At 49.9% G+C, this 25157-nt stretch overlaps 1 protein-coding gene across 1 annotated transcript in view; it reads right to left on the reverse strand.

Moving 5' to 3' along the window:
• Positions 1-1576: 1576 nt before the first annotated feature.
• Positions 1577-25157, reverse strand: part of LOC132580684 (carotenoid-cleaving dioxygenase, mitochondrial-like) — a 33620-nt gene continuing 10039 nt past the window's right edge. The window contains exons 5-13 of the mRNA XM_060251669.1: positions 18682-18797; positions 18112-18214; positions 11709-11840; positions 9786-9946; positions 8149-8316; positions 7834-7971; positions 4202-4384; positions 2639-2749; positions 1577-1856 (exon numbers count right to left, since the gene is read on the reverse strand). Coding sequence (XP_060107652.1) covers positions 1743-1856; positions 2639-2749; positions 4202-4384; positions 7834-7971; positions 8149-8316; positions 9786-9946; positions 11709-11840; positions 18112-18214; positions 18682-18797 — 1226 coding nt within the window. The 3' untranslated portion in view covers positions 1577-1742. The remainder of the gene's footprint in view (positions 1857-2638; positions 2750-4201; positions 4385-7833; positions 7972-8148; positions 8317-9785; positions 9947-11708; positions 11841-18111; positions 18215-18681; positions 18798-25157) is intronic.

Here is a 25157-nt window from a genome sequence, read left to right on the forward strand (position 1 = left end):
CCGCCCTCCACTCTAAAGAGTCTCAGAGCGGCTTACAATCTCCTTTACCTTCCCCCCCCACAACAGACACCCAGTGAGGTAGATGAAGATATTGGATTTATATCCCGCCCTCCACTCTAAAGAGTCTCAGAGCGGCTCACAATCTCCTTTACCTCCCCCCCCCCACAACAGACACCCTGTGAGGTGGATGAAGATATTGGATTTATATCCCGCTCTCCACTCCAAAGAGTCTCAGAATGGCTTACAATCTTCTTTATCTCCTTCCCACACAACAGACACCCTGTGAGGTGGGTGGGGCTCAGAGGGCTCTCACAGCAGCTGCCCTGTCATGGACAACCTCTGCCAGAGCTCTGGCTGACCCAAGGTCATTCCAGCAGCTGCAAGTGGATGAGTGGGGAAATCAAACCTGGTTCTCCCAGATAAGAGAGTTATGGCTGACCCAAGGCCATTCCAGCAGGTGCAAGTGGAGGAGTGGAGAATCAAACCCTGTTCTCCCAGATAAGAGAGCTCTGGCTGACCCAAGGCCATTCCAGCAGCTGCAAGTGGAGAAGTGGGGAATCAAACCCTGTTCTCCCAGATAAGAGAGCTGTGGCTGACCCAAGACCATCTCAGCAGGTGCAAGGGGAGGAGTGGGGAATCAAACCCGGTTCTCCCAGATAAGAGAGCTCTGGCTGACCCAAGGCCATTCCAGCAGGTGCAAGGGGAGGAGTGGGGAATCAAACCCGGTTCTCCCAGATAAGAGAGCTCTGGCTGACCCAAGGCCATTCCAGCAGGTGCAAGTGGAGGAGTGGAGAATCAAACCCTGTTCTCCCAGATAAGAGAGCTCTGGCTGACCCAAGGCCATTCCAGCAGCTGCAAGTGGAGAAGTGGGGAATCAAACCCTGTTCTCCCAGATAAGAGAGCTGTGGCTGACCCAAGACCATCTCAGCAGGTGCAAGGTGAGGAGTGGGGAATCAAACCCGGTTCTCCCAGATAAGAGAGCTCTGGCTGACCCAAGGCCATTCCAGCAGGTGCAAGGGGAGGAGTGGGGAATCAAACCCGGTTCTCCCAGATAAGAGACCGCACACTTAACCACTACACCAAACTGGTTGGGCATTGTCTAGTGCTCACTAAAGTATCCACATCTCTCTCCCAACCAGGGGCCATTCCATAGAAAAAGAGCGGTCAGAGCTCATTAGCACAACGCATTTGCATATGCCACACACACCCCTGACATCACCGGAAGGGGAACGAAATTATATCAGCTCAACAGCTCTTCAATTGGAATTGCCATCGTAAAACCTTACTCCCCTCATACTTTTTAAATTACTTTCTCCTGTGTGGCCACAGTGGCATGAGGAAGATTTCTATCTGTCTGCTTTATACGTTTTGGTTATTTTTCCATTTTTTGTGGGGGAAAATATTAGAGATTTTGTCAAATCTTAAAGTTCAGCAAAATTCTCACAGGGGGGTTGAACGATGGAGCCCAGAAGCAAGGAGGGAGAGGTTTAAAAAGGGGTAAGAAAGAGCACAATAAAATTTAGGTGTTCTGGAGTGCCTCTCCTGTGAGCTCCTGCCCAAAATGAGGCCTTCTCCCAATACCTCTGTGGATCAGGGCAGCTTCTCAAACACCATTGGAGAGGCAAGGAAAGCAAGGCACATCCTGAAGGTGTCCACGGCCACAAAGGGAAGAATCCTCGAGATTCAAAGCGTTATGGAGTCTTTCCTTGTTGTTATGCAGCCGTCCAAGAATAGGATCCCTGCTAATGCTGGACAAACATGCCATGGAAACCGTACGGCATTTGCACGGGAACTTCTGCTCTGCCCAATTCGGTGAATTTCTCAGCATCAAGAATGAGCAGGAAAGTGCCTTGGTTCTGAAACAAATAAGCACAAAGGACAGCTACTTTCGCACCCATTCCATCAGACGCTTTGACAAAATGAGAGCTTATACCCCTGGAGCCACTGGACTCAGCTGTTTCTCACCCAGAATATTTACTTACAGGCAGGGGTCATTTTGTGGGAAAATAGGTGGTGGAACTCATTAGCATAGCTCATTAGCATATGCCATCACCACCCCAGCCAAAAGCAACCCAATGCAAAAAAGAAGAGCCCCGGGCAAGTGAGGCCTCACTTGCCTGGGGCTCACCTGGGCTGTTCCACCCAGTCAAAAGGCCAGCAAGCCACCCGCCACCCAAAATCACATAAGAAGTGGAGAAAGAATAGCACGGGCTTCTCCAGGGGTTAATGAGGGCTGCTGGAGGTGTGGCAAAGCCCCTGGTGGCTGGCTGGCTGTCCGCTCTCCTAATCCAGGGATTGTTATGCAGCTGCACCTACTACTCAATGGGCAGGGTAGGTGGGGAGGAGGAGGGGGAGCTCTCAGAAAGGTTCAGGAGCTGTGCTCCTGTGAGCTCCTGCTGAATATGAGGCCTGCTTACAGGGCTCTTCCTCATCAAGTGGTGCATTAAATTAGATTCAAAGGAAAGGTAAAAGGCAGGAGCATATGTTAGCTCCTCAAAGCCTTGGCACCTGGACACTCAACAGTGTACTCTGCTATGCATGATAGTGCTCACCAGAGGGCATAATTCAACCGGATTTTAGCAGCCTGGAATCACTGTCCAAACAGCAGCCATTTTACAAGCCGTGAAAACTAAACTACCTGTTTGGGTGTGATCACGACAGAAAGGATGACTCCGCTATCTTCTCCTGTAGCTTTAGGATCTGGCACAAACACCGGCTCAGAAGGATACATGCCTTTCTCTTTCCAAATCTAGCAGGAAAAAAGAAGGGATCAAAAGAGGCTTCGGATGCAAAGCTGATTCTCTCCCCAACCTCTAGACTTTGGAGTGGGGGCTGGAGTTCTTCCAGAATTACATCTGATCTCTTCAGAGATAAATTCTCCTGTAAGAACCGGCAGTTTCAAAAGGTGGAGACCGTGGCATCACATCTAGGGTTGCAAACCTCCAGGTGTTGCCTGGAGATCTCCAGGATTTACCACTGATTTCCAGATGACAGAGATCAGTTCCCCTGCAGAAAATGGTTGCTTTGAATGATGGGCTCTGTGGTGTCATAATTCACTAAGATTCCCCCAAATCTCACCTTTTCCAGGCTCCACCCTCAAAATCTCCATGAATTTCCCAACCTGGAGCTGGCAACCCTACTGATGATGAAGAAGAAGATGAAGAAGATACTGGATTTATATCCCGCCCTCCACTCCGAAGAGTCTCAGAGTTGCTCACAATCTCCTTTACCTTCCTCCCTCACAACAGACACCCTGTGAGGTAGATGAAGATATTGGATTTATATCCCACCCTCCACTCCGAAGAGTCTCAGAGCGGCTCACAATCTCCTTTACCTTCCTCCCCCACAACAGACACCCTGTGAGGTTGATGAAGTTATTGGATTTATATCCCGCCCTCCACTCCGAAGAGTCTCAGAGTTGCTCACAATCTCCTTTACCTTCCTCCCTCACAACAGACACCCTGTGAGGTAGATGAAGATATTGGATTTATATCCCACCCTCCACTCCGAAGAGTCTCAGAGCGGCTCACAATCTCCTTTACCTTCCTCCCCCACAACAGACACCCTGTGAGGTAGATGAAGATATTGGATTTATATCCCACCCTCCACTCCGAAGAGTCTCAGAGCGGCTCACAATCTCCTTTCCCTTCCTCCCCCACAACAGACACCCTGTGAGGTAGATGAAGATATTGGATTTATATCCCGCCCTCCACTCCGAAGAGTCTCAGAGCGGCTCACAATCTCCTTTCCCTTTCTCCCCCACAACTGACACCCTGTGAGGTGGGTGGGGCTGGAGAGGGCTCTCACAGCAGCTGCCCTTTCAAGGACGACCTCTGCCAGAGCTATGGCTGACCCAAGGACATTCCAGCAGCTGCAAGTGGAGGAGAGGGGAATCAAACCTGGTTCTCCCAGATAAGAGAGCTATGGCTGACCCAAGGCCATTCCAGCAGCTGCAAGTGGAGGAGTGGGGAATCAAACCTGGTTCTCCCAGATAAGAGTCTGCACACTTAACCACTACACCAAACTGGCTTTCCACTACACCAAACTGATGAGGGCCCTCCCCTCTCCAAAACCACCCCCACATCTTCAGTAATTTCCCAAACTGGAGTGGCCAGCTGTATCTCCCTCCCCTCTCTCCCATAGCTGAGCTTATATTTAGCACCTGGCTTCCAGGCCACAGAGAAGCCTCACATGATCTCACCTTCATCTCCTTGGTCTTCGTGTCGATTTTAACCAACGAGTCTCCAACCATATGACCAAACCCACAGCCGTAAAAGAACTGGTATTTCATCCCATTGCAACGGGCATAATTAATCTGGGGGAACTCCATGCCTCCTGCTTCCTTTAGGTTCTCATCATGTAGACCTTCATGCGTACACCAGATCTGGAAGAGGAATCAACATATCATCTTCTCCTGGAGGTGGCTTCAGTAGCTCATGGTCAATCTTATGGGCAGCAGATAATAATTATTTACATTGACTGGGGGGGGGGGGGAATGAAAGGTGCTGGGCAGCCTTAGAGATGAAGTTTCCAGACTCAAACACATTCCCCACTAGCCTTATGCCACTCTCACTCTCCTCTTCTCCGCGGGGCTTCTGTTGGGGGCTGCGACTTGCTCCGCCTCTTTCGCGCAGCAAACAAGATCCTCTAAAAATCAGTTTCTGATCCCCTCGTCTGATGAAGTGTGTTTCGAGAGCACACAAAAGCATCCATTCTGAATAAAACTCGGTTGGTCTTAAAGGTGCCATTTGACTCCTGCTTTGAGAAGAGGAGCATGAGAGCGGCATAAGGCTGGCGGGGAACCGGTCTCCGTGTTCCTTTCTGCCAACGCGATGTGGTCCCATTCCGCATTCCTAGCTTTGCAAAGGTCTTAAGAGCAAAAGTTTCGTAGCAAAACCTCACACTCTAAAAAGCCCAGCAGCAGGTGTCAGGTTCTGAGCTAGAATGGCAGAATGTATGCAGTTCTGCTTAATTCACAAGTGCAAATGACCACAAGTTTAAGAAGGACGAGAAACGTTAGCGGGGAAGAGATCTGTCTGTAGCTGCTGGCCACAACTGCTAACAGAACCTCCACCAGAAGTGATCTCTAATCCACAAAACGTATGCCGGAATCAAATCTTGTTAGATCCTCATCAGGTCTCAGAAGCTACGCAGGGTCAGCCCCGGTTAGTGTTTGGGCCACCAAGGAAGTCTGGGGTTGCTACGCAGAGGCAGGCGATGGCAAGCCACCTCTTGCCTTGATCCGGGTTGCCCAAACGAGCCTGACCTCATCAGATCTCAGAAGCTAAACAGGTTACTACTTTGATGGGAGACCACCAAGGAGATGCAGGGTTGCTATGCAGAGGCACGCAGCAGCAAACGACTTCAAATGTTATCAAAGATTTCAGGTTTTCACGGCTGGCATCATCATTAGGGTTTGTAGAATCTTTCGGGCTCAAGTGCCGTGTTCTACTGGAGAAAGTTTTTCTTCCAGACGTTTCGTTCTCGGCTGCAGAGAACATCCTCAGTGGCGTTGCAGCGCTCTGACCTTCTTGGCTGCTGTGCATTGAGTGAGGCCAGGGCTGCTGGAGAGCTGCTATTTCTAGGCTGGAGAGGGTGTGGTGAAAGGTCAATAGGTTTGTGGATGTGCCCATTGTTTGGTGGGGCTTCCTCGAAGGGTTACCAGGAATGGTTCCAGCAACGCCACTGAGAATGTTCTCCGCAGCTGAGAACGAAATGTCTGGAAGGAAAACTTTCTCCAGTAGAACACGGCACTTGAGCCCAAAAGATTCTACAAACCCTAATGACTTCAAATGTGTCTCTTGCCTTGAAACCCCCATGTGGGGCTGCCATAAACAGCCTGCAACCTGACGGCACTTTCCACCACCACCATAACCAGCCATGTACTGGACAGAGGGACAAACGACAAGGATAACCTTTCCCTCTATGCTACCGCCTGTGAGTTTGGGGAGGCATCTGACTGGGCTCTGTTGGAAACAAGGCTGGCCTAGAGATGGATTCGATAATATAGTGCAGGGGTGGGCAACGGTAGCTCTCCAGATGTTTTTTTCCCGCCAGCAACTCCCATCAGCCTCAGCCATTGGCCATGCTGGCTGGGGCTGATGGGAGTTGTAGGCAAAAAAACATTTGGAGAGCTACCGTTGGCCACCCCTGATATAGCGGGTTCAATGCAAGAAAGAGGCGAAGTGGTAGTGATCATAGCTCTTTATTCGGTACAGCATAGGACAGGGCTGCACTCTTAAGACTGGAGAATTGGGCCAATGGGGCCAACTAGATGCAACTCAGGGTTCCTGCGCAAGCCCGCTATTGGATCATTCAAACCAGCAGGGGGCCCGTGATTGGAGCAGGGCAGCAGGGGGGCCGTGATTGGAGCAGGGCAGCAGGGGGGCCGTGATTGGAGCACGGCAGCAGGGGGGCTGTGATTGGAGCAGGGCAGCAGGGATTTGGATCCTACTGTCCATTGTTCCCGAATCCCCAAGCTCCGTTCTTATGGCTCCAGTGAGCCAGGCAGGAATACCCATCACTGTCTTCCCTTAGGTCCTCATACGCAACAGTTTCTCCCTTCACTTTCTAGTTTGATTTTCATCCCAGGGCCTGCAGCATCTTTGCCAAACAGTGGTCCAAGGGTGGGAATCCGAAGGGCAAAAATCAGTCTCGGTACAGGGCCATGACACAGGGGTGAATTTAGCGGTCTGTAGAAAAGCCAAGCAAAAGACCAGCACCACCCAAGGAGACGACATTGGAAGAAGAAGAAGAACACATTGGATTTATATTCCGCCCTCCACTCAGAGCGGCTCGCAATCTCCTTTATCTTCCTCCCCCGCAACAAACACCCAGTGAAGGATGTGAGGCTGAGAGAGCTCTCCCCAAAAGCTGCCCTTTCAAGGGCAACCTCTGTCAGAACTATGGCTGACCCAAGGCCATTCCAGCAGCTGCAAGTGGAGGAGGGGGGAATCAAACCTGGTTCTCCCAGATAAGAGAACTATGGCTGACCCAAGGCCATTCCAGCAGCTGCAAGTGGAGGAGTGGGGAATCAAACCCGGTTCACCCAGATAAGAGAGCTATGGCTGACCCAAGGCCATTCCAGCAGGTGCAAGTGGAGGAGTGGGGAATCAAACCCGGTTCACCCAGATAAGAGAGCTCTGGCTGACCCAAGGCCATTCCAGCAGGTGCAAGGGGAGGAGTGGGGAATCAAACCCGGTTCTCCCAGATAAGAGAGCTATGGCTGACCCAAGGCCATTCCAGCAGGTGCAAGGGGAGGAGTGGGGAATCAAACCCGGTTCACCCAGATAAGAGAGCTCTGGCTGACCCAAGGCCATTCCAGCAGGTGCAAGTGGAGGAGAGGGGAATCAAACCCGGTTCTCCCAGATAAGAGAGCTATGGCTGACCCAAGGCCATTCCAGCAGGTGCAAGGGGAGGAGTGGGGAATCAAACCCGGTTCTCCCAGATAAGAGAGCTATGGCTGACCCAAGGCCATTCCAGCAGGTGCAAGGGGAGGAGTGGGGAATCAAACCCGGTTCACCCAGATAAGAGAGCTCTGGCTGACCCAAGGCCATTCCAGCAGGTGCAAGGGGAGGAGTGGGGAATCAAACCCGGTTCTCCCAGATAAGAGAGCTATGGCTGACCCAAGGCCATTCCAGCAGGTGCAAGGGGAGGAGTGGGGAATCAAACCCGGTTCTCCCAGATAAGAGAGCTATGGCTGACCCGAGGCCATTCCAGCAGCTGCAAGTGGAGGAGTGGGGAATCAAACCCGGTTCTCCCAGATAAGAGTCCACGCACTTAACCACTACACCAAACTGGCTCTCCCATGGGGGCATAAAAGACTGTCCATACCTTCCCATCAGCCTCTTTCACAGCTCTTGCTGATGTGTAGGCCAAGGGGTTGAGATTTTCTCCAGCAGGGCTACAGGGATCCACGTGGAGGGGAAGAACAAAGCGCCACGGAAGTGGCTGCATTCCCGAGTTATAGACCTGCCAAGGAGACAAAAAAGCAGCAATGAGCTCTGCTCTCTGAAGACAGAGAAGAGGAAATACCAGCTTTATTTGACCTTGCTTCCCAGCTTTTTCTCTCTTCTCACTCATCTTGCACTCAAACGTAGGAATAGCTGTTCTCACATCAAACGGAAACTTCCATCCCCAGAGCTTTACCTGGTCCAGGGCTTCCCCTGCCTTGCGGAGGTTCTGCAGTCGATAAATGTCAACAGCTCCCCCACCATCTTGACAGCAGAGATCGAGAACAATGCAGCCTTGATCTTCAAAGGCATTGATTTGATGGAAAGACATGAGGGGCTTTGCATAGTACTGCACCGGCAGGACCTGGGCGAAGAACACAGAAGATGTACAAGTCAGGTTACCAGCTCTGGGTTGGGAAACACCTGGGGATTTGGGGGTGGGGCTTGGGGAAGGTGGGGTTTGGAGAGGGATGGGACCTCAGCAGGGTACAATGCCATAGAGTTCCCCCTCCCAAGCAGACTTTTTTCCAGAGGAGCTGATCATGGTTTTCTGAAGATGCATCGTAATAGCGCGAAAGCTCCAGGTACCACCTGGAGGTTGGCAACACCACAAGCCATTCTTTCTCCGTGAATCTCAGCCATTCCTGCCACTGAGAGAACACCCCCTCTCAAACCTTGTGGAAATAACCGAAGATTGCTTGAAAAGATGTCCACATGTGGGAAGAGCCTTGAAGTCCACCAACTTGCTTCTTCAGACCCAAAGATTATCACGTTCGCAACTATTAAGCGATTCTGCTTCCATAAGCAAATAATTTACTGCAGCGGAGGCTTGCGCTAAGCAAACTGATTCCACCACAGGGAAATCCTAGATCTCACAGGCCCAGGCGGGACTCTGACTTAGCCTTCTACTCGCCAGGGACTGGATCAAAGGCAGAGAGAAGAAGATATTGGATTTATACCTCACCTTCTACTCTGAATCTCAGGGCAGCTCCCAATTCCTTTTACCTTCCTCCCCCACAACAGACACCCTGCAAGGTAGGTGGGGCTGAGAGAGCTCTCCAGAAGCTGCCCTTTCAAGAAAAACTCTGCCAGAGCTATGGCTGACCCGAGGCCATTCCAGCAGCTGCAAGTGGAGGAGTGCGGAATCAAACCGGTTCTCTGAGATAAGAGTCTGCTCACTTAACCACTACACCAAACAGGCAAACTCAATCGATGAGATTATTTTTTACACCATCACCCATTTCACATTAGCACTGGAACAGTATGTGCGGACAGATTTATGGTTGGCTTCAGATTTCTACATTCCCAGCTTCTACAATCCAACTGCATTGTTTATCAGATGCCCCCTTCTGCTGCTGCGATTGACTTTCTCTTGTGTAATCAGAAGAAGAAGACTGCAGATTTATACCCCACCCTTCTCCCTGGATCAGAGACTCAGAGCGGCTTACAATCTCCTTTACCTTCCTCCCCCACAACAGACACCCTGCAAGGTAGGTGGGGCTGAGAGAGCTCTCCAGAAGCTGCCCTTTCAAAGACAACTCCTAGGAAAGCTCTGGCTCAAGGCCATTCCAGCAGCTGCAAGCGGAGGAGTGGAGAATCAGACCCAGTTCTCCCAGATAAGAGTCCACACACTTAACCACTACACCAAGCTGACTCTCACTAGCCTGAAGCGCAAGGGTGGCCCAAGAGCAGTGGGCACTGGAGGGCAGCAATTCTGGGAGAACGCCCGCACACCACACTGCCAGTTGGCTCAGGCACACGCCAAACCACCCAGATGAGTGCCTGCTTTTCACCACCGGTGCCTTGCAAAGACCTTCCCTGGCAGAGACCGACCTCTCCAGTGAGCTTGTTCACCACGTGGAAGCGGGTGCTGTGCTGCGGCTCCCAGTTGATCCCATCCAAAAAGGACCTTCCAAGGACCTTGGCTGCGGCAAGCTTCCACAGGTGCATTTTGAGAGGCATCTCAATGAAGATCACATAGTTGTTGCTCATTGCTGGAAGCAAAAAAATAACAAGAAGAAGACGACCTTGGATTTATATTCCGCCCTCCACTCAAGAGTCTCAGAGCGGCTCACAATCTCCTTTATCTCCCTCCCCCACAACAGACACCCTGTGAGATGGGTGGGGCTGAGAGGACTCTCCCAAAAGCTGCCCTTTCAAGGACAACCCTTCCAAGAGCTCTGGCTGACCCAAGGCCATTCCAGCAGCTGCAAGTGGAGGAGTGGGGAATCAAACCCGGTTCTCCCAGATAAGAGTCCACGCACTTAACCACGACACCAAACTGGCTCTCAAGGTTAGGCAGGGGTCATTTCATAGAAAAAGAGGTGCTGGAGCTCATGAGCATAACTTATTTGCATATGCCGCACACCCCTGACATCACTGCCAATCCCCAGACTCCAGTGGGGATTCCCCCACTTTTGCAGGCTCCTTCCTGTCCCCAACAGCCTCCATGTGCCTTCAAACCACGGAAGGCTTAAGAAGGCACTGGGAACAGCTTGCTTCTAGAAAGGTGCTCCGTGCCAATTAACTCTTAGGATGAATGGAAGCTGGCCAATCCTCCAAGAGCTTACTGCGCTCAAAGCACAGGACCTATTGTAAGCTCCAGGAGGATTGGCTACATCGGGGGGGGGGGGGGGTGGCCTAATATGCAATGGAATTCCTGCTGTGGACTGCCACGAGTCAGTGGAGATAGTTCAAAATGAATAGCTGTTTGTCTGTAGTAGAACGAAAGAGGAAGATGCCAGTAGAAGAAGAAGAAGATATTGGATTTATATCCCACCCTCCACACAAGAGTCTCAGAGCGGCTCACAATCTCCTTTATCTCCCTCCCCCACAACAGGCACCCTGTGAGGTGGGTGGGGCTGATAGGGCTCTGACAGCAGCTGCCCTTTCAAGGTCAACCTCTGCCAGAGCTATGGCTGACCCAAGGCCATTCCAGCAGGTGCAAGCGGAGGAGTGGGGAATCAAACCCGGTTCTCCCAGATAAGAGTCCGCGCACTTCACCACTACACCAAACTGGCTCTCACAAGGACAGCTCTGCCAGAGCTATGGCTGACCCAAGGCCATTCCAGCAGGTGCAAGCGGAGGAGTGGGGAATCAAACCCGGTTCTCCCAGATAAGAGTCCGCGCACTTAACCACTACACCAAACTGGCTCTCAGTAGCAGCTGAAACAATAGCACAAGAACTCCCACCCGGCAAGACCTGAGTAAGGTTGTTAAGATAGGACATTTTGGAGGTAATGAATTCATAGGGTCAATTTGACAGATGTCCATTTATATAGGAGTTGCCTCCCCCCAACCAAAGGCCACCCCCCAACCAAAGGCACTGCTTCCAGAGGCACCAGGAGGTCCACAAACAAGGCATGTAGATGAAGGACATCTCCCACTGTTGATGCACAATAACTGACAGTCCAAACTTGCGCCTCTTAATTCACAGATTCCATGAAGCTGCAGTTGACAGGCTGATCCTTCATCCATTTGCCTAATCCTTTCCCAAACTATGCGTGCTTATGGCTGTCTCCGCAGAGCACTGAATCCCATGCACTGGGCACGTTCTTGGGGGTTCCCCCCTGCCCAGTTTCAAAGAACGAAAATAAGCTATGTTTATGACATTCCAAGCTGTAGACTAGGCTTCTGTTTGCCTTGGTTGTGAAATAGAGATCTTCCGTTCTTTCTGTCATAAACTTCCTTGGTCACTCTCTCTGGAAATTCTACCGGAAGTGCAGCAGTTTCTATTCAAAGGAGGGATGCGCTCACCAAAACTGTGGTAATAGGAGGGCTTCATCTTCTCTTCCGGCTGAATGGTGCACAGGATTTTTGCACCCTGCAGACTGGTTTCCTCGGGACTAGACTTCTGGGGGGGGACCTTAATGATGTTATAGTTTGAACCTGAATGAGAGAAAACACACCTGTTAAGGACGATTCCGGCAATAGTTGCAGGTGGACTTGGACCTTTGATCAAGGAGCTATTGGGGAGAAAGACTAAACAACCAGAAAACACCAGATATCTCCCTTGTGTAATGAAAACAATGTACTGAATATTTCCAGTACATAAATACACAAAGCACTAGTATTATCTATGAGAAGAAATTCAAAATGATGTAACACACACACAGTTGCCAATAAATACAATATCCAGAATAACATAAACCATATTCTTTGGAAGCCTGGAACTGTAACGGAACTTGGTGGTTTGGTTTATGTTATTCCGTGTGTGTATGTGACAACATTTTGAATTTTCTCTAGGGTTGCCAATCCCCAGGTGGGGGCAGGGGATCCCCGGGTTTGGAGTCCCGCCCCCCATTCCAGGGTATTCTGAAAGCGGGGGGAGGGGAGGGAAGTGTCTGCTGGGCGCTCCGTTCTTCCGTAGAGAGACCGATTGATCCAAGGGTATCTGGGGCTCTTGGAGGGCTGTTGTTGGAGGTAGTGGCACCACATTTTCAGCATAGCATCCAGTGCCTCTCCCCAAAATGCCCCCCAAGTTTCAAGTTTCAGTTCTACGAGCCCCCAAAGAAGGTGCCCCTATCCTTCATTCTTTCATAGGAAAGGAAGGCCTTTAAAAAGGTGTGGCGTCCCTTTCAATGGGGTGGCCAGAACTCCCTTCGGAGTTCAGTGATACTTGTCACCCCCTGGCTCCTGGCTCCGCCCCCAATGTCTCCTGGCTCCACCCCCAAAGCCCCCAGATATTTCTTGAATTGGACTTGGCAACCCTAATTTTCTCTCATAAGCAATAGAAGAAGAAGATATTGGATTTATATCCCGCCCTCCACTCCAAAGAGTCTCAGAGCGGCTCACAATCTCCTTTACCTTCCTCCCCCACAACAGACACCCTGTGAGGTAGATGAAGATATTGGATTTATATCCCGCCCTCCACTCCAAAGAGTCTCAGAGCGGCTCACAATCTCCTTTCCGTTCCTCCCCCACAACAGACACCCTGTGAGGTAGATGAAGATATTGGATTTATATCCCGCCCTCCACTCCAAAGAGTCTCAGAGCGGCTCACAATCTCCTTTACCTTCCTCCCCCACAACAGACACCCTGTGAGGTGGGTGGGGCTGGAGAGGACTCTCACAGCAGCTGCCCTTTCAAGGACAACCTCTGTCAGGGCTATGGCTGACCCAAGGCCATTCCAGCAGGTGCAAGTGGAGGAGTGGGGAATCAAACCCGGTTCTCCCAGATAAGAGTCCGCACACTTAACCACTACACCAAACTGGTGTAGTGTTTTGTGTATTAGTGTTTTGTGTATTATTTATGTGTGGGAGATATTTAGGACATGATTTTCATTTTACAAGGGAGATATCTGGTGTTTTCAAGGAGCTATTGGTGCAGGGTCTACATGAATTAGAGGAAGCTGCCTTATACTGACTGAATCAGACCCTTGGTCTATGACGGGGGTGGGGAACAGTGGCTCTCCAGATGTTTTCTTGCCTACAACTCCCATCAGCCCCTGCCAGCATGGCCAATGGCTGGGGCTGATGGGAGTTGTAGGCAAAACACTTCTGGAGAGCCACTGTTCCCCACCCCTGGTCTATGGCCATCAGTCTTGTCTAGTGGCAGCAGCTCTCCAGGCTTTCAGGCAGAGGTCTTTCATATCACCTACCGCTTGCTCCTTTTAGCTGGAAATGTCAGGGATGGAACCTGGAACCTTTTCATCTTGAGCAGATGCTCTGCCACTGAGCCCTGGCCCCACCTAGTGCCTTTTGTATTCCAAAGGTGCTGCGGGACTCGAATCCAGCTGTTTTAACAGCTATGCACAGAGGCTTTTAAATAATCGTTATGGATTTCAAACCAGGTGAAGATTCTGGGCCAACCTACCACTTTGTACTGGTGTCACTAAACTTGCAGCAGGAGCCATTATATGCCAGAAGAAGAAGATGATATCGGATTTATATCCTGCCCTCCACTCTGAATTTCAAGAGTCTCAGAGCGGCTCACCATCTCCTTTCTCTTCCTTCCCCACAACAGGCACCCCGTGAGGTGGGTGGGGCTTAGAGGGCTCTCACAGCAGCTGCCCTTTCAAGGACAACCTCTGCCAGAGCTATGGCTGACCCAAGGCCATGCCAGCAGGTGCAAGTGGAGCAGTGGGGAATCAAACCCGGTTCTCCCACATAAGAGTTCGCACACTTAACCACTACACCAAAATGGCTCTCACAAGGACAGCTCTGCCAGAGCTATGGCTGACCCAAGGCCATGCTAGCAGGTGCAAGTGGGGGAGTGGGGAATCAAACCCAGTTCTCCCAGATAAGAGTCCACATACTTAACCACTACACCAAACTGGCTCTCACAAGGACAGCTCTGCCAGAGGTATGGCTGACCCAAGGCCATTCCAGCAGGTGCAAGTGGAGCAGTGGGGAATCAAACCCAGTTCTCCCACATAAGAGTTCGCACACTTAACCACTACACCAAAATGGCTCTCACAAGGACAGCTCTGCCAGAGCTATGGCTGACCCAAGGCCATGCTAGCAGGTGCAAGTGGAGGAGGGGGGAATCAAACCCGGTTCTCCCAGATAAGAGAGCTATGGCTGACCCAAGACCATTCCAGCAGCTGCAGCAGCAGCAAGTGGAGGAGTGAGGAATCAAACCCGGTTCTCCCAGATAAGAGTCCGCACACTAAACCACTACACCAAACTGGCTCTCACAAGGACAGCTCTGCCAGAGCAATGGCTGACCCAAGGCCATTCCAGCAGCTGCAAGCGGAGGAGTGGGGAATCAAACTCGGTTCTCCCAGATAAGAGTTCATGCACTTAACCACTACACCAAACTGGCTCTCACAAGGACAGCTCTGCAAGAGCTACGGCTGACCCAAGGCCATGCCAGCAGGTGCAAGTGGAGGAGCAAGGAATCAAACCCGGTTCTTCCAGATAAGAGTCCGCACACTTAACCACTACACCAAAATGGCTCTCACAAGGACAGCTCTGCAAGAGCTATAGCTGACCTAAGGCCATTCCAGCAGCTGCAAGTAGAGGAGTGGGGAATCAAACCCGGTTCTCCCAGATAAGAGTCCGCACACTTCACCACTACACCAAACTGGCTCTCACAAGGACAGCTCTGCAAGAGCTATGGCTGACCCAAGGCCATTCCAGCAGCTGCAAGTGGAGGAGTGAGGAATCAAACCCGGTTCTCCCAAATAAGAGTCCGCACGCTAAACCACTACACCAAACTGGCTCTCACAAGGACAGCTCTGCAACAGCTATGGCTGACGCATGGCCATTCCAGCAGCTGCAAGGGGAGGAGACGGGAATCAAACCCCGTTCTCCCAGATAAGATGTCGCGCACGTAACCACTACACCAAATTTAACCACAGGCATCAGCAGCACCTGCCTAAAATGGCTGGCACAAACAGCACTGCCCAAAGATATGGTTTCCATAATGCTGGCGATGCAAACAAGAATACTGAAAGGGTCCAGAGAAAAAGAATGTATCCTCATACCATCTTGCAGGAAACCAAATGTATGAGATGCTGGTTGAACATCCATGCCCAGAAATCACATATACTCAGAATAGGATTTCTAACTTCCTAAAAAGTATCTGTCTGGGCACATTCTGAATACGTCTGAAACAGCAGTGACTGGACAGAATGTAGTTCCAGCATATTTTAGTCGTAAAAGACTATGATATGAGATTTGACTCTCTTTTTTTAAACCCACCTTCTCCATTCCCTTAGGTTTCTTCTTAGTGCTTTTTGTAATGCAAATAACTAGACAACTTTGCCTGCAGTTCACATGGCCTGGGAAACATGGGCAGAAAGGAATGTGGTGGGAGTGACAACAGAGAAAAATCAACAAACTCAAGGGACTGCTGGAGAGAACCGAAGCCAGTTAACAGCCTCGGGCTCAGCCACTCAAGGCATGAACAGTTTCTCTGGGGACTGGAAAGCCTTAGGATTTCTCATCATTGAGTTTGTGGTTAGAATTCTGTAAAGACTCCAAATACATCCCCCACCTTTACTAGTTTCTACATGAGAATCCCTATACATATTTTGTTCTTCGTCCCATATGAATGATATTGACTTTAGCAGATTCAGTAAAAGGCAGGGGGAGGGGCCATGGCTCAGTGGTAGAGCATCTACTCGGCACACAGAAGGTCCCAGATTCAATCCCCTGTACCTCCAGCTAAAAAGGTTCTGGTAGTTGGTGATGTGAAAGACCGCAGACTGAGGCCCTAGAGCGGCGGTGGCCAAACTGTGACTCGGGAGCCACATGTGGCCCTTTCACACATACTGTGCGGTCTCCATTGCCCTGTCAGCTGGTTTGGAGAATGCCTTTAAAGTTAAAGTTATTTTCTTTCTCGCTCCCCCTCCACATCTCTTTGCCTCCCCCTCCCTCCCTCCCTCCCTCTCTTCTACTCTCAGACATTCACGTCTCACAGCTCTCAAACATCTGACATTTATTCTATTTGGCTCTTATATTAAGCAAGTTTGGCCACCTCTGCCCTAGAGAGTCTCTGCCAGTTTGAGTAGACAGTACTGATCTTGATGACTGGACTGTTTCAGGATGGCAGCATCAAGCGGCACTTTTGTGAAGAGCTGATGCTATGGGGACAGAAGAGCCAACTGTACGGCTCAGGAGAAGGCAGTTTTATAGGTCCGTATCGTCATACACGGGGGATGTAAAGAAACCCTCTCTCCTGCAGACTCCCATATAAGAGAGCACCATCGCAGAAATAAGTACCCAGTAAAGAACGAACTACAGAAGCTCAGCTCTGCCAGTCCATGAGTGTGACGAATTATTATTTTTTTCACAATTTTATCATTTTCCCACATTTAGACAAGTAAAAAAGAACCCAGTTATATTGCTGTACAACAGTTGAGCCACTTCCATGACTAACAGCATATTCTCCCATTAATTATCAAACAAGCAATTACTGAGCCTAAACATTACAGAATAAAACAACTCTCCAAAGGGAATTAAGACATAACAATACTCTTATATATTGCATACCTGTTAACAGAGGCAGTATATCATGGATCTATGTCAGTTTTGTCCAGAATCGGGTACCATTTTGAATAAAATTTCTCAAATGCTTTAACAGGATCATGAGAGTTAATATCAACAGTAATTTTCTCTAAAGGAATATACTCCCAAATCTTACGCATCCAACTATCTAAGGGGACCAGCAGACTTCCAATTCTGTGCTATGATGGTTTTGGCCGCTGTTGTAAGGGTAGCTTGAGGAATTATTAATTGATGGTTAAACGGATAAAGACAGGTTAAAAACGGATAAAAGGTTAAAACAGACAGGTTAAAACAGATAAAAGGAAGTACTTCACCCAAAGGGTGATTAGCATGTGGAATTCACTGCCACAGGAGGTGGTGGCGGCCACAAGCATAGCCAGCTTCAAGAGAGGTTTGGATAAAGATATGGAGCAGAGGTCCATCAGTGGCTCTTAGCCACAGTGTGTATATGTGTGTGTGTATGTGTGTATGTATATATATATATATATATAAAAAAAATTTGGGCCACTGTGTGACACAGAGTGTTGGACTGGATGGGCCACTGGCCTGATCCAACATGGCTTCTCTCATGTTCTTCTGTGACACAGAGTGTTGGACTGGATGGGCCACTGGCCTGATCCAACATGGCTTCTCTTATGTTCTTATGTGACACAGAGTGTTGGACTGGATGGGCCACTGGCCCGATCCAACAGGGCTTCTCTTATGTCCTTATGTGACACAGAGTGTTGGACTGGATGGGCCATTGGCCTGATCCAACATGGCTTCTCTTATGTTCTTATGTGACACAGTGTTGGACTGGATGGGCCATTGGCCTGATCTAACATGGCTTCTCTTATGTTCTTATGTGACACAGAGTGTTGGACTGGATGGGCCATTGGCCTGATCCAACAGGGCTTCTCTTATGTTCTTATGTGACACAGAGTGTTGGACTGGAGGGGCCATTGGCCTGATCCAACATGGCTTCTCTTATGTTCTTATGTGACACAGAGTGTTGGACTGGAGGGGCCATTGGCCTGATCCAACATGGCTTCTCTTATGTTCTTATGTGACACAGAGTGTTGGACTGGATGGGCCACTGGCCTGATCTAACATGGCTTCTCTTATGTTCTTATGATGGGCTGATGTATTGAACCCTGCCTACAAACAGAAGCAAAGTGTTCCTGGGCAAGCTCGATCAAGCAACTCCAGGAACCAACTGGCCTCACCATGTTTCCCATACGAATTGCCCATGTTGTACGCTGTTCCGTCTGGGTCATAATGCGGGTGCGCAGTTGCTCCATTCACAGCAATGTACTTTGTCCAGTTCACCTGCAAATGCAAAGAGGCTGGTCTTTCCACAAAGAACCTCTTTCAAATCGTTGCTCAGCCCTGGCATAAACTGGAGGTGTGACTCTGTTTGCAACCAGCTTTGCACATGGCTGTTTGGAGATTCAGGCTACTGGCCGGAACATTCAATAAATGAGCCTTTGGGCTAGTAAATCAGAATTAATTGGTTAACAAAATTAATTGCTGCATTCATGAAATTCTATACCTGCAAACGGAAGGGGCTCCTTTTATTCTGCCACCTCAGGATACAAGCAGTTTATTTCCCCATAATTCCATTGCAGCCTCAAACTCAAAGGGAGCTCAGTTCAGGATGGTATCTCCTTCAGCATAGATTACGTCCAGCATTTGTTGAATTTATCTGGGTGGAGTGTGGACACCAACCTGGAACTGCTGTGACCCGTCATCCCGCCTCTGAGACCCTACTCCTGCTGCTATCCTGTCCCATTTACCTTCTCTTTGGACTCCAGGGTTTCCACATCCACTTTGTGCATGAAGTTGGTCTCTGTGCTGACATAATAGTCCCCCTTGTAGACCACATAGTTCACATTGCAGTTGTCGGTGGCGTCTAGAACAAAAGTACTAGCTAAGTTTGTGAGAACGGATAAAAGGAAGTACTTCTTCACCCAAAGGGTGATTAACACATGGAAGTCACTGCCACAGGAGGTGGCGGCGGCTACAAGCATAGATAGCTTCAAGAGGGGATTGAATAAACATCTGGAGCAGAGGTGCATCAGTGGCTATTAGCTACAGCCTATTGTTGGAACTGTCTGTCTGGAGCAGTGATGCTCTGTATTCTCAGTGCTTGGGAGGGGCAACACTGGAAGGGCTTTTAGTGCCCTGGCCCCACTGATGGACCTCCTGATGGCGCCTGGGTTTTTTGGTCACTGTGTGACATAGAGTGTTGGACTGGATGGGCCATTGGCCTTCTTTTATATTCTTATGAGTGTGGTATGCAGGGGTGGAATTCTAGCAGGAGCTCCTTTGCATATTAGGCCACACCCTCCTGATGTAGCCAATCCTCCAAGAGCTTACAAGACTCTTTTTTGTAAGCTCTTGGAAGATTGGCTACATCAGGGGAGTGTTGCCTAATATGCAAAGGAGCTCCTGCTAGAACTCTACCGCTGGTGGTATGAAACTCTTGGGACCCACTGAAGTGGCAGGGATGCATTTAGAATACATGCATCACCTTGTTGAAATCACTGATCTCTTGTGAACTGCCAGAGGAAGAAGAGGTGGTAGGGACCTCCCTAGTAGCTGGGGAGGTGGAGCAGTTTAGGCCAATAAACTTATTCCTCCTCTTCTTGACTCATATTGTCAACATGGCAAAGGTTGATTTCCTTGCAACCAAACAAAATGCATGGCAATCCCAGGCAGAAGAAGAACCTGAGAACTCCTTTATCTGGCTCTTTAGGCAGCTGTGGGCACACAGAAATAAACAGTCACAGAGACACGAGTCTTCCATGGGATCTCTTCCAAAATGCCACACTGAGTCAGTGAAAAGAAGAGCTGGTTTTTATTCCCTGCTCTTCATGAAATGAAATAGAAGAAGAAGATGAAGATGATATTGGATTTATATCCTGCCCTCCACTCCGAAGAGTCTCAGAGCGGCTCACAATCTCCTTTACCTTCCTCCTCCACAACAGACACCCTGTGAGGTGGGTGGGGCTGGAGAGGGCTATAACAGCAGCTGCCCTTTCAAGGACAACTTCTGCCAGAGCTATGGCTGACCCAAGGAGAGCCAGTTTGGTGTAGTGGTTAAGTGTGCGGACTCTTATCTGGGAGAACCGGGTTTGATTCCCCACTCCTCCACTTGCACCTGCTGGAATGGCCTTGGATCAGCCATAGCTCTGGCAGAGGTTGTCCTTGAAAGGGCAGCTGCTGTGAGAGCCCTCTCCAGCCCCACCCACCTCACAGGGTGTCTGTTGTGGGGGAGGAAGGTAAAGGAGATTGTGAGCCGCTCTGAGACTCTTCGGAGTGGAGGGCGGGTTATAAATCCAATATCTTCTTCTTCTTCTTCTTCTTCTTCTTCTTCTTCTTCTTCTAGCAGGTGCAAGTGGAGGAGTGGGGAATCAAACCCGGTTCTCCCAGATAAGAGTCCGCACACTTAACCACTACCCAAACTGGCTCAAAATAGCCTCAGGGTGGCTTCAAATCCCCTTCCCTTCTTCTCCCCACAACAGACACCCTGTGAGGCAGATGGGCCTGAGTGAGCGCTTTCAAGCACTGTGAATGACCCAAGGTCACCAGCTGGCTGCATGTGGAGGAAGAGTGGGGAATCAAACCCAGTTCTCCATATTTTGCCCATTGGAACTCTACAAATCAAGACACTATTTGCACAATCACTTTATTCCGTTTGAAGAATACGAGATGGAGCAGGGGTCGTTCTGTAGAAAAATAGGTGGCGGAGCTCATTAGCATAACTCATTAGCATATGCCCCCACCAGCCAAAAGGCACCCGACAAAAGAAAGGAGAGCCCCAGGCAAGTGAGGCCTGCTTGGGATGGCTAGAGATCCTTGCTCGCCTGGGGCTCTCCTGGGCTGCCCCTCTATGTCAAAAGGCCAGCAAGCCACCTGCCACCCAAAATCACATAAGAAGTGAAGAAACGGTGGCATGGGCTTCTCCAGGGGTTAATGAGGGCTGCTGGGGGCGTGGCAAAGCCCCTGGTGGCTGGCTGACTGGCTGCCCGCTCTAGGATTGCCAAGTCCAATTCAAGAAATATCTGGGGAATTTGGGGATGGAGCCAGGAGACTTTGGGGATGGAGCCAGGACCAAGGGTATGACAAGCATAATTGAACTTCAAGGGAGTTCTGGCCATCACATTTAAAGGGATCACACATTTTTAAAAATGCCTTCCTTCCATAGGGATTAATGAAGGATAGGAGCATCTTCTTTTGGGGCTCATAGAATTGTACCCCCTGGTCCAATCTTTTTGAAACTTGGGGGGAAATTTGGGGAGAGACCCTGGATGCTATACTAAAAATTTGGTGTTCTACCTCAAAAATAGCACCCCCCAAGAGCCCCAGATACCTGCGGATCAATTCTCCATTTTTTCCTATAGGAATTAGACTCCATACAGAATAACAGAGATCCCAGCAGACATTTCCCTCCCCTCCCTCCGCTTTCTGATGACCCTGAAGCGGGGGGAGGGTCTCCAAACTGGGTGATCCCCTGCCCCCACCTGGGGATTGGCAACCCTAGCCCGCTCTCCTGATCCAGGGATTGTTATGCAGCTGCACCTACTATACAATGGACAAGGTAGGTGGGGAGGAAGAGGGGGAACCCTCAGAAAGGTTCAAGAGCTGTGCTCCTGTGAGCTCCTGCTGAATCTGAGGCCTGAGTTGGGGGCAATTTTGCACCTTCTAGAGACATTTTGAAAATATTGGAACCAGTATTAAAATGCTGTACTTGCTAAGAATTTTGAACTTGCTAAGAATTATGTATTCCACATTTAAATACTATTGGAATATATGTTTGATAATACCATTGTATCTTAGTAATGAAGATCCTGTGAATTTAGGGGGAGGTATTTGTGAGGTGCCTGCATTGTGCAGGGTGTTGGACTAGATAACCCTGGAGGTCCCTTCCAACTTTATGATTCTAGTAGTTTTTCACAGTTCAGTCTTTGTTCAACCTCCAGTTCATGACCGGAGATCTCCTGGAATTACAACCAGTCTCCAGATGACAGATATCCTTTCCCCTAGAGAGAATGGGGGCCTTAAGTAAACAAGCTGCTCCAATGTGCAAAATTTCTAAGTACTTCAAATTTCAAAACATCTTGGATATTCCAATAATTCCAAGCGTGGATTGCTGAAAAAAAAGACCCCTTCCTGCCTTGTCGGGAATTACTAAAGTATGCAAGATGTTTTAAAATTTGCAGTCCTTAGAAATGTTGCACATTCTTCACTTGATGAATAGAAGCTGGAGGCAATATTGCACCTCACAGAGACATCTTGAAAATACCCTGCTATTTCACCTTACAGGGACATTTTGAAAATACCCTGCTATTGCACCTCACAGAGACATCTTGAAAATACCCTGCTATTGCACCTTACAGGGACATTTTGAAAATACCCTGCTATTGCACCTCATAGAGACATCTTGAAAATACCCTGCTATTGCACCTTACAGAGACATTTTGAAAATACCCTGCTATTGCACCTTACAGAGACATTTTGAAAATACCCTGCTATTGCACCTCACAGAGACATCTTGAAAATACCCTGCTATTGCACCTTACAGGGATATTTTGAAAATACCCTGCTATTGCACATTACAGGGACATTTTGAAAATAGAACAAATCTATTTAGAGTTTTGTACTTGTTAAGAATTTTGTACTTGCTAAAAATTTTGAACTGGAACGAGGAACTGCTACTGGAATATATATTTGATACCACTGTATCGTAGTAATTTTTCACGGTTCAGACCTCGCTACCACCTGGAGGTTGGCAACCCTACCAGTCCAAGTGCCTCCTCCCCGCTTGTGTGTTCTTCCCTTGTCTTCTCAAGAGCCCTCGACCTGCTTTGCTGACAGCTGCCATTCCATCCTTTCCCCAGGGGCACCAGGGAGAGTAGGGTTGCCAAGTCCAGTTCAAGAAATATCTGGGGACTTTGGGGGTGGAGCCAGGAGACTTTGGGGGCAGAGCCAGGAGCAAGGGTGTGATAAGCAGAATTGAACTCCAAAGGGAGTTCTGGCCATCACATTTAAAGGGACAGCACACCTTTTAAAATGCCTTCCTTCCATAGAAAATAATGAAAGATAGGGGCACTTTCTTTTGGGGCTTGTAGAATTGGATCCCCTGGTCCAATCCTTTTGAAACTTGGGGGGTATTTTGCGGAGAGGCACTAGATGCTATACTCAAAATTTGGCACCTCTACCTCAAAAAACAGCCCCCCCAGAGCCCCCGATACCCACAGATCATTCCCTATGGGAATTGTTCATGGAGGTGCATAATGGCTGTGGGGGAGGGGCTTCCCCCGCCAGCCAGCTGGCTGGGGGAGGGGGGAAGCCTGTAAAACCGGGGGATCCCCCGCTGGGACCTGGGGATTGGGAAGCCTAGGGGAGAGCGTGCACCAAGGAGCAGGGGCGGTGGAAAGCTAGCCTAGAAGTGTGCAAGGGATGCCAGCAGCAGCGAGCCCTGCTTGAAACTTCAGGCCTCTGCAGCTGCCCCACTTCGAAGGACACCAGTGCTGGCCCTGACTCCCATTGCTTAAACGCTCTTGTATCCGTTGCACTGCAATTCTAAGGATGTCGTTGAACTGACCTAAGGGCAGGCCTGTAGCGACGAGGGGGCCCCAACCAGCCCCCCAGGACCTCTGCCGTGGCTCCAGGGCAGCAGTGAGGTCACTTCTAGGGCGGGGAGCATAAGCAGTCCCAGCCTCTGAACTGAGTTAAAGGGCCTGCCGATCAGCTGCTTCGCGGGCCCTTTAACTTGAGGGGCGCGGGCTGCTTCTGCTGCAGGTAGGCTTCCCAATCCCCAGGTCCCAGCGGGGGATTCCCCGGTTTTACAGGCTTCTCCTGCCCCCAGCCAGCTGGCCGGCGGGGGAAGCTCCTCCCCCACAGCCACCCCGTACCTCTAGATCTTTGGCAGGACCTGCAAACAGGTCCGGTTTTAAAATGCGTGTGTGCCTTTAAATTGGAGCAGGAAGGACTTCATGGGGAAGGGTTAGCAACAGCAGACCTCCTGGGAGTGCAGCCCCTCTGTTTGTTTTGCTTTCCTTTCGGACAAGTGAGCGTGTGTGTAAAAGAGCAGGTAGCCCCTATACTTTTCAGACCTCGTTGTGGAGGCACCAGAGACTCCTGCTTTCTTCTACTGCTTCAGACCAACACGGCTGCCCACTTGCGCCAGAGACAGTTAAGCGTGTGTGTGAGTGAGAGAGAGAGAGAAAACGGGGGGAGGGGAGGAAACTCTATTATTCCCTATGGAGAATTATTCTCATAGGAAATAATGGAGTTGATCCGTGGGTATCTGGGGCTCTGGGGGGGGGGCTGTTTTTTGAGGTTGAGGCATCAGATTTGCAGCATAGCATCCAGTACCTCTCCCCAAAATACCCCCCAAGTTTCACAAAGATTGGACCAGGGGGTCCAATTCTATGAGCCCCAAAAGAAGGTGCCCCTATCCTTCATGATTTCCTATGGAGGGAAGGGATTTAAAAGATGTGTGGTCCCTTTAAATGTGATGGCCAGAACTCCCTTGAAGTTCAATTATGCTTGTCACACCCTTGCTCCTGGCTCCGCCCCCAATGTCTCCTGGCTCCACCCCCAAAGTCTCCTGCCTCCACCCCCAAAGTCCCCAGATATTTCTTGATTTGGACTTGGCAACCCTAGCTGCCGGCCCGCGGGCTGTTTTAGCGGCAGGGAAGGGAGGGCTGTGGTGAGCTCACCACCACCCTCTCTTCCCCACCAGTAAAATAATGTGCGGGCCGGCAGCAGAAGCAGCCCCCAGCCCTGCCTGAGTTAACAGCCTGGGAAACAGCTGATCCGCGGGCCCTTTAACTCACTGGGGGGGCTGGGGTCTGCTTCTGCCCCCAGCCCGGAAGCAAGTTGGTTGGGGAGAGGCGAGGGGAGGGCGGTGGCAAGAAAGAGAAGTAAGCAGGAAGGGAGCCACTAGAGGGAAGGTTTTGGGGGGCACTGGGTGAGGCATCAGTGCCCCCTGAAAAATGTAAATGCCTCCCGACCTTCCAAATTCTGGCTACAGCCCCAAGTATGATTCTGAGTGGACCTGCTCAGAACTGCTCCCACAGTTTTTTCTTTTCAATTGAACAGGTAATTCCCCATTTTTGCAACTCAGGAAGCAGAGCGGTTTGAAGCCCAGATTCAGGGGGGGTAGCCATATTGGTCTGAAGAGCAGCTGAATTTTTTTATTCTGGATATAATCTTTTGTGTGAATGCACGAATCTGAAGAAGTGGGCGTGCACATGAAAGC

This window comes from Heteronotia binoei, chromosome 12 (genome assembly GCF_032191835.1).
Source record: "Heteronotia binoei isolate CCM8104 ecotype False Entrance Well chromosome 12, APGP_CSIRO_Hbin_v1, whole genome shotgun sequence".
Classification (NCBI taxonomy): domain Eukaryota; kingdom Metazoa; phylum Chordata; class Lepidosauria; order Squamata; family Gekkonidae; genus Heteronotia; species Heteronotia binoei.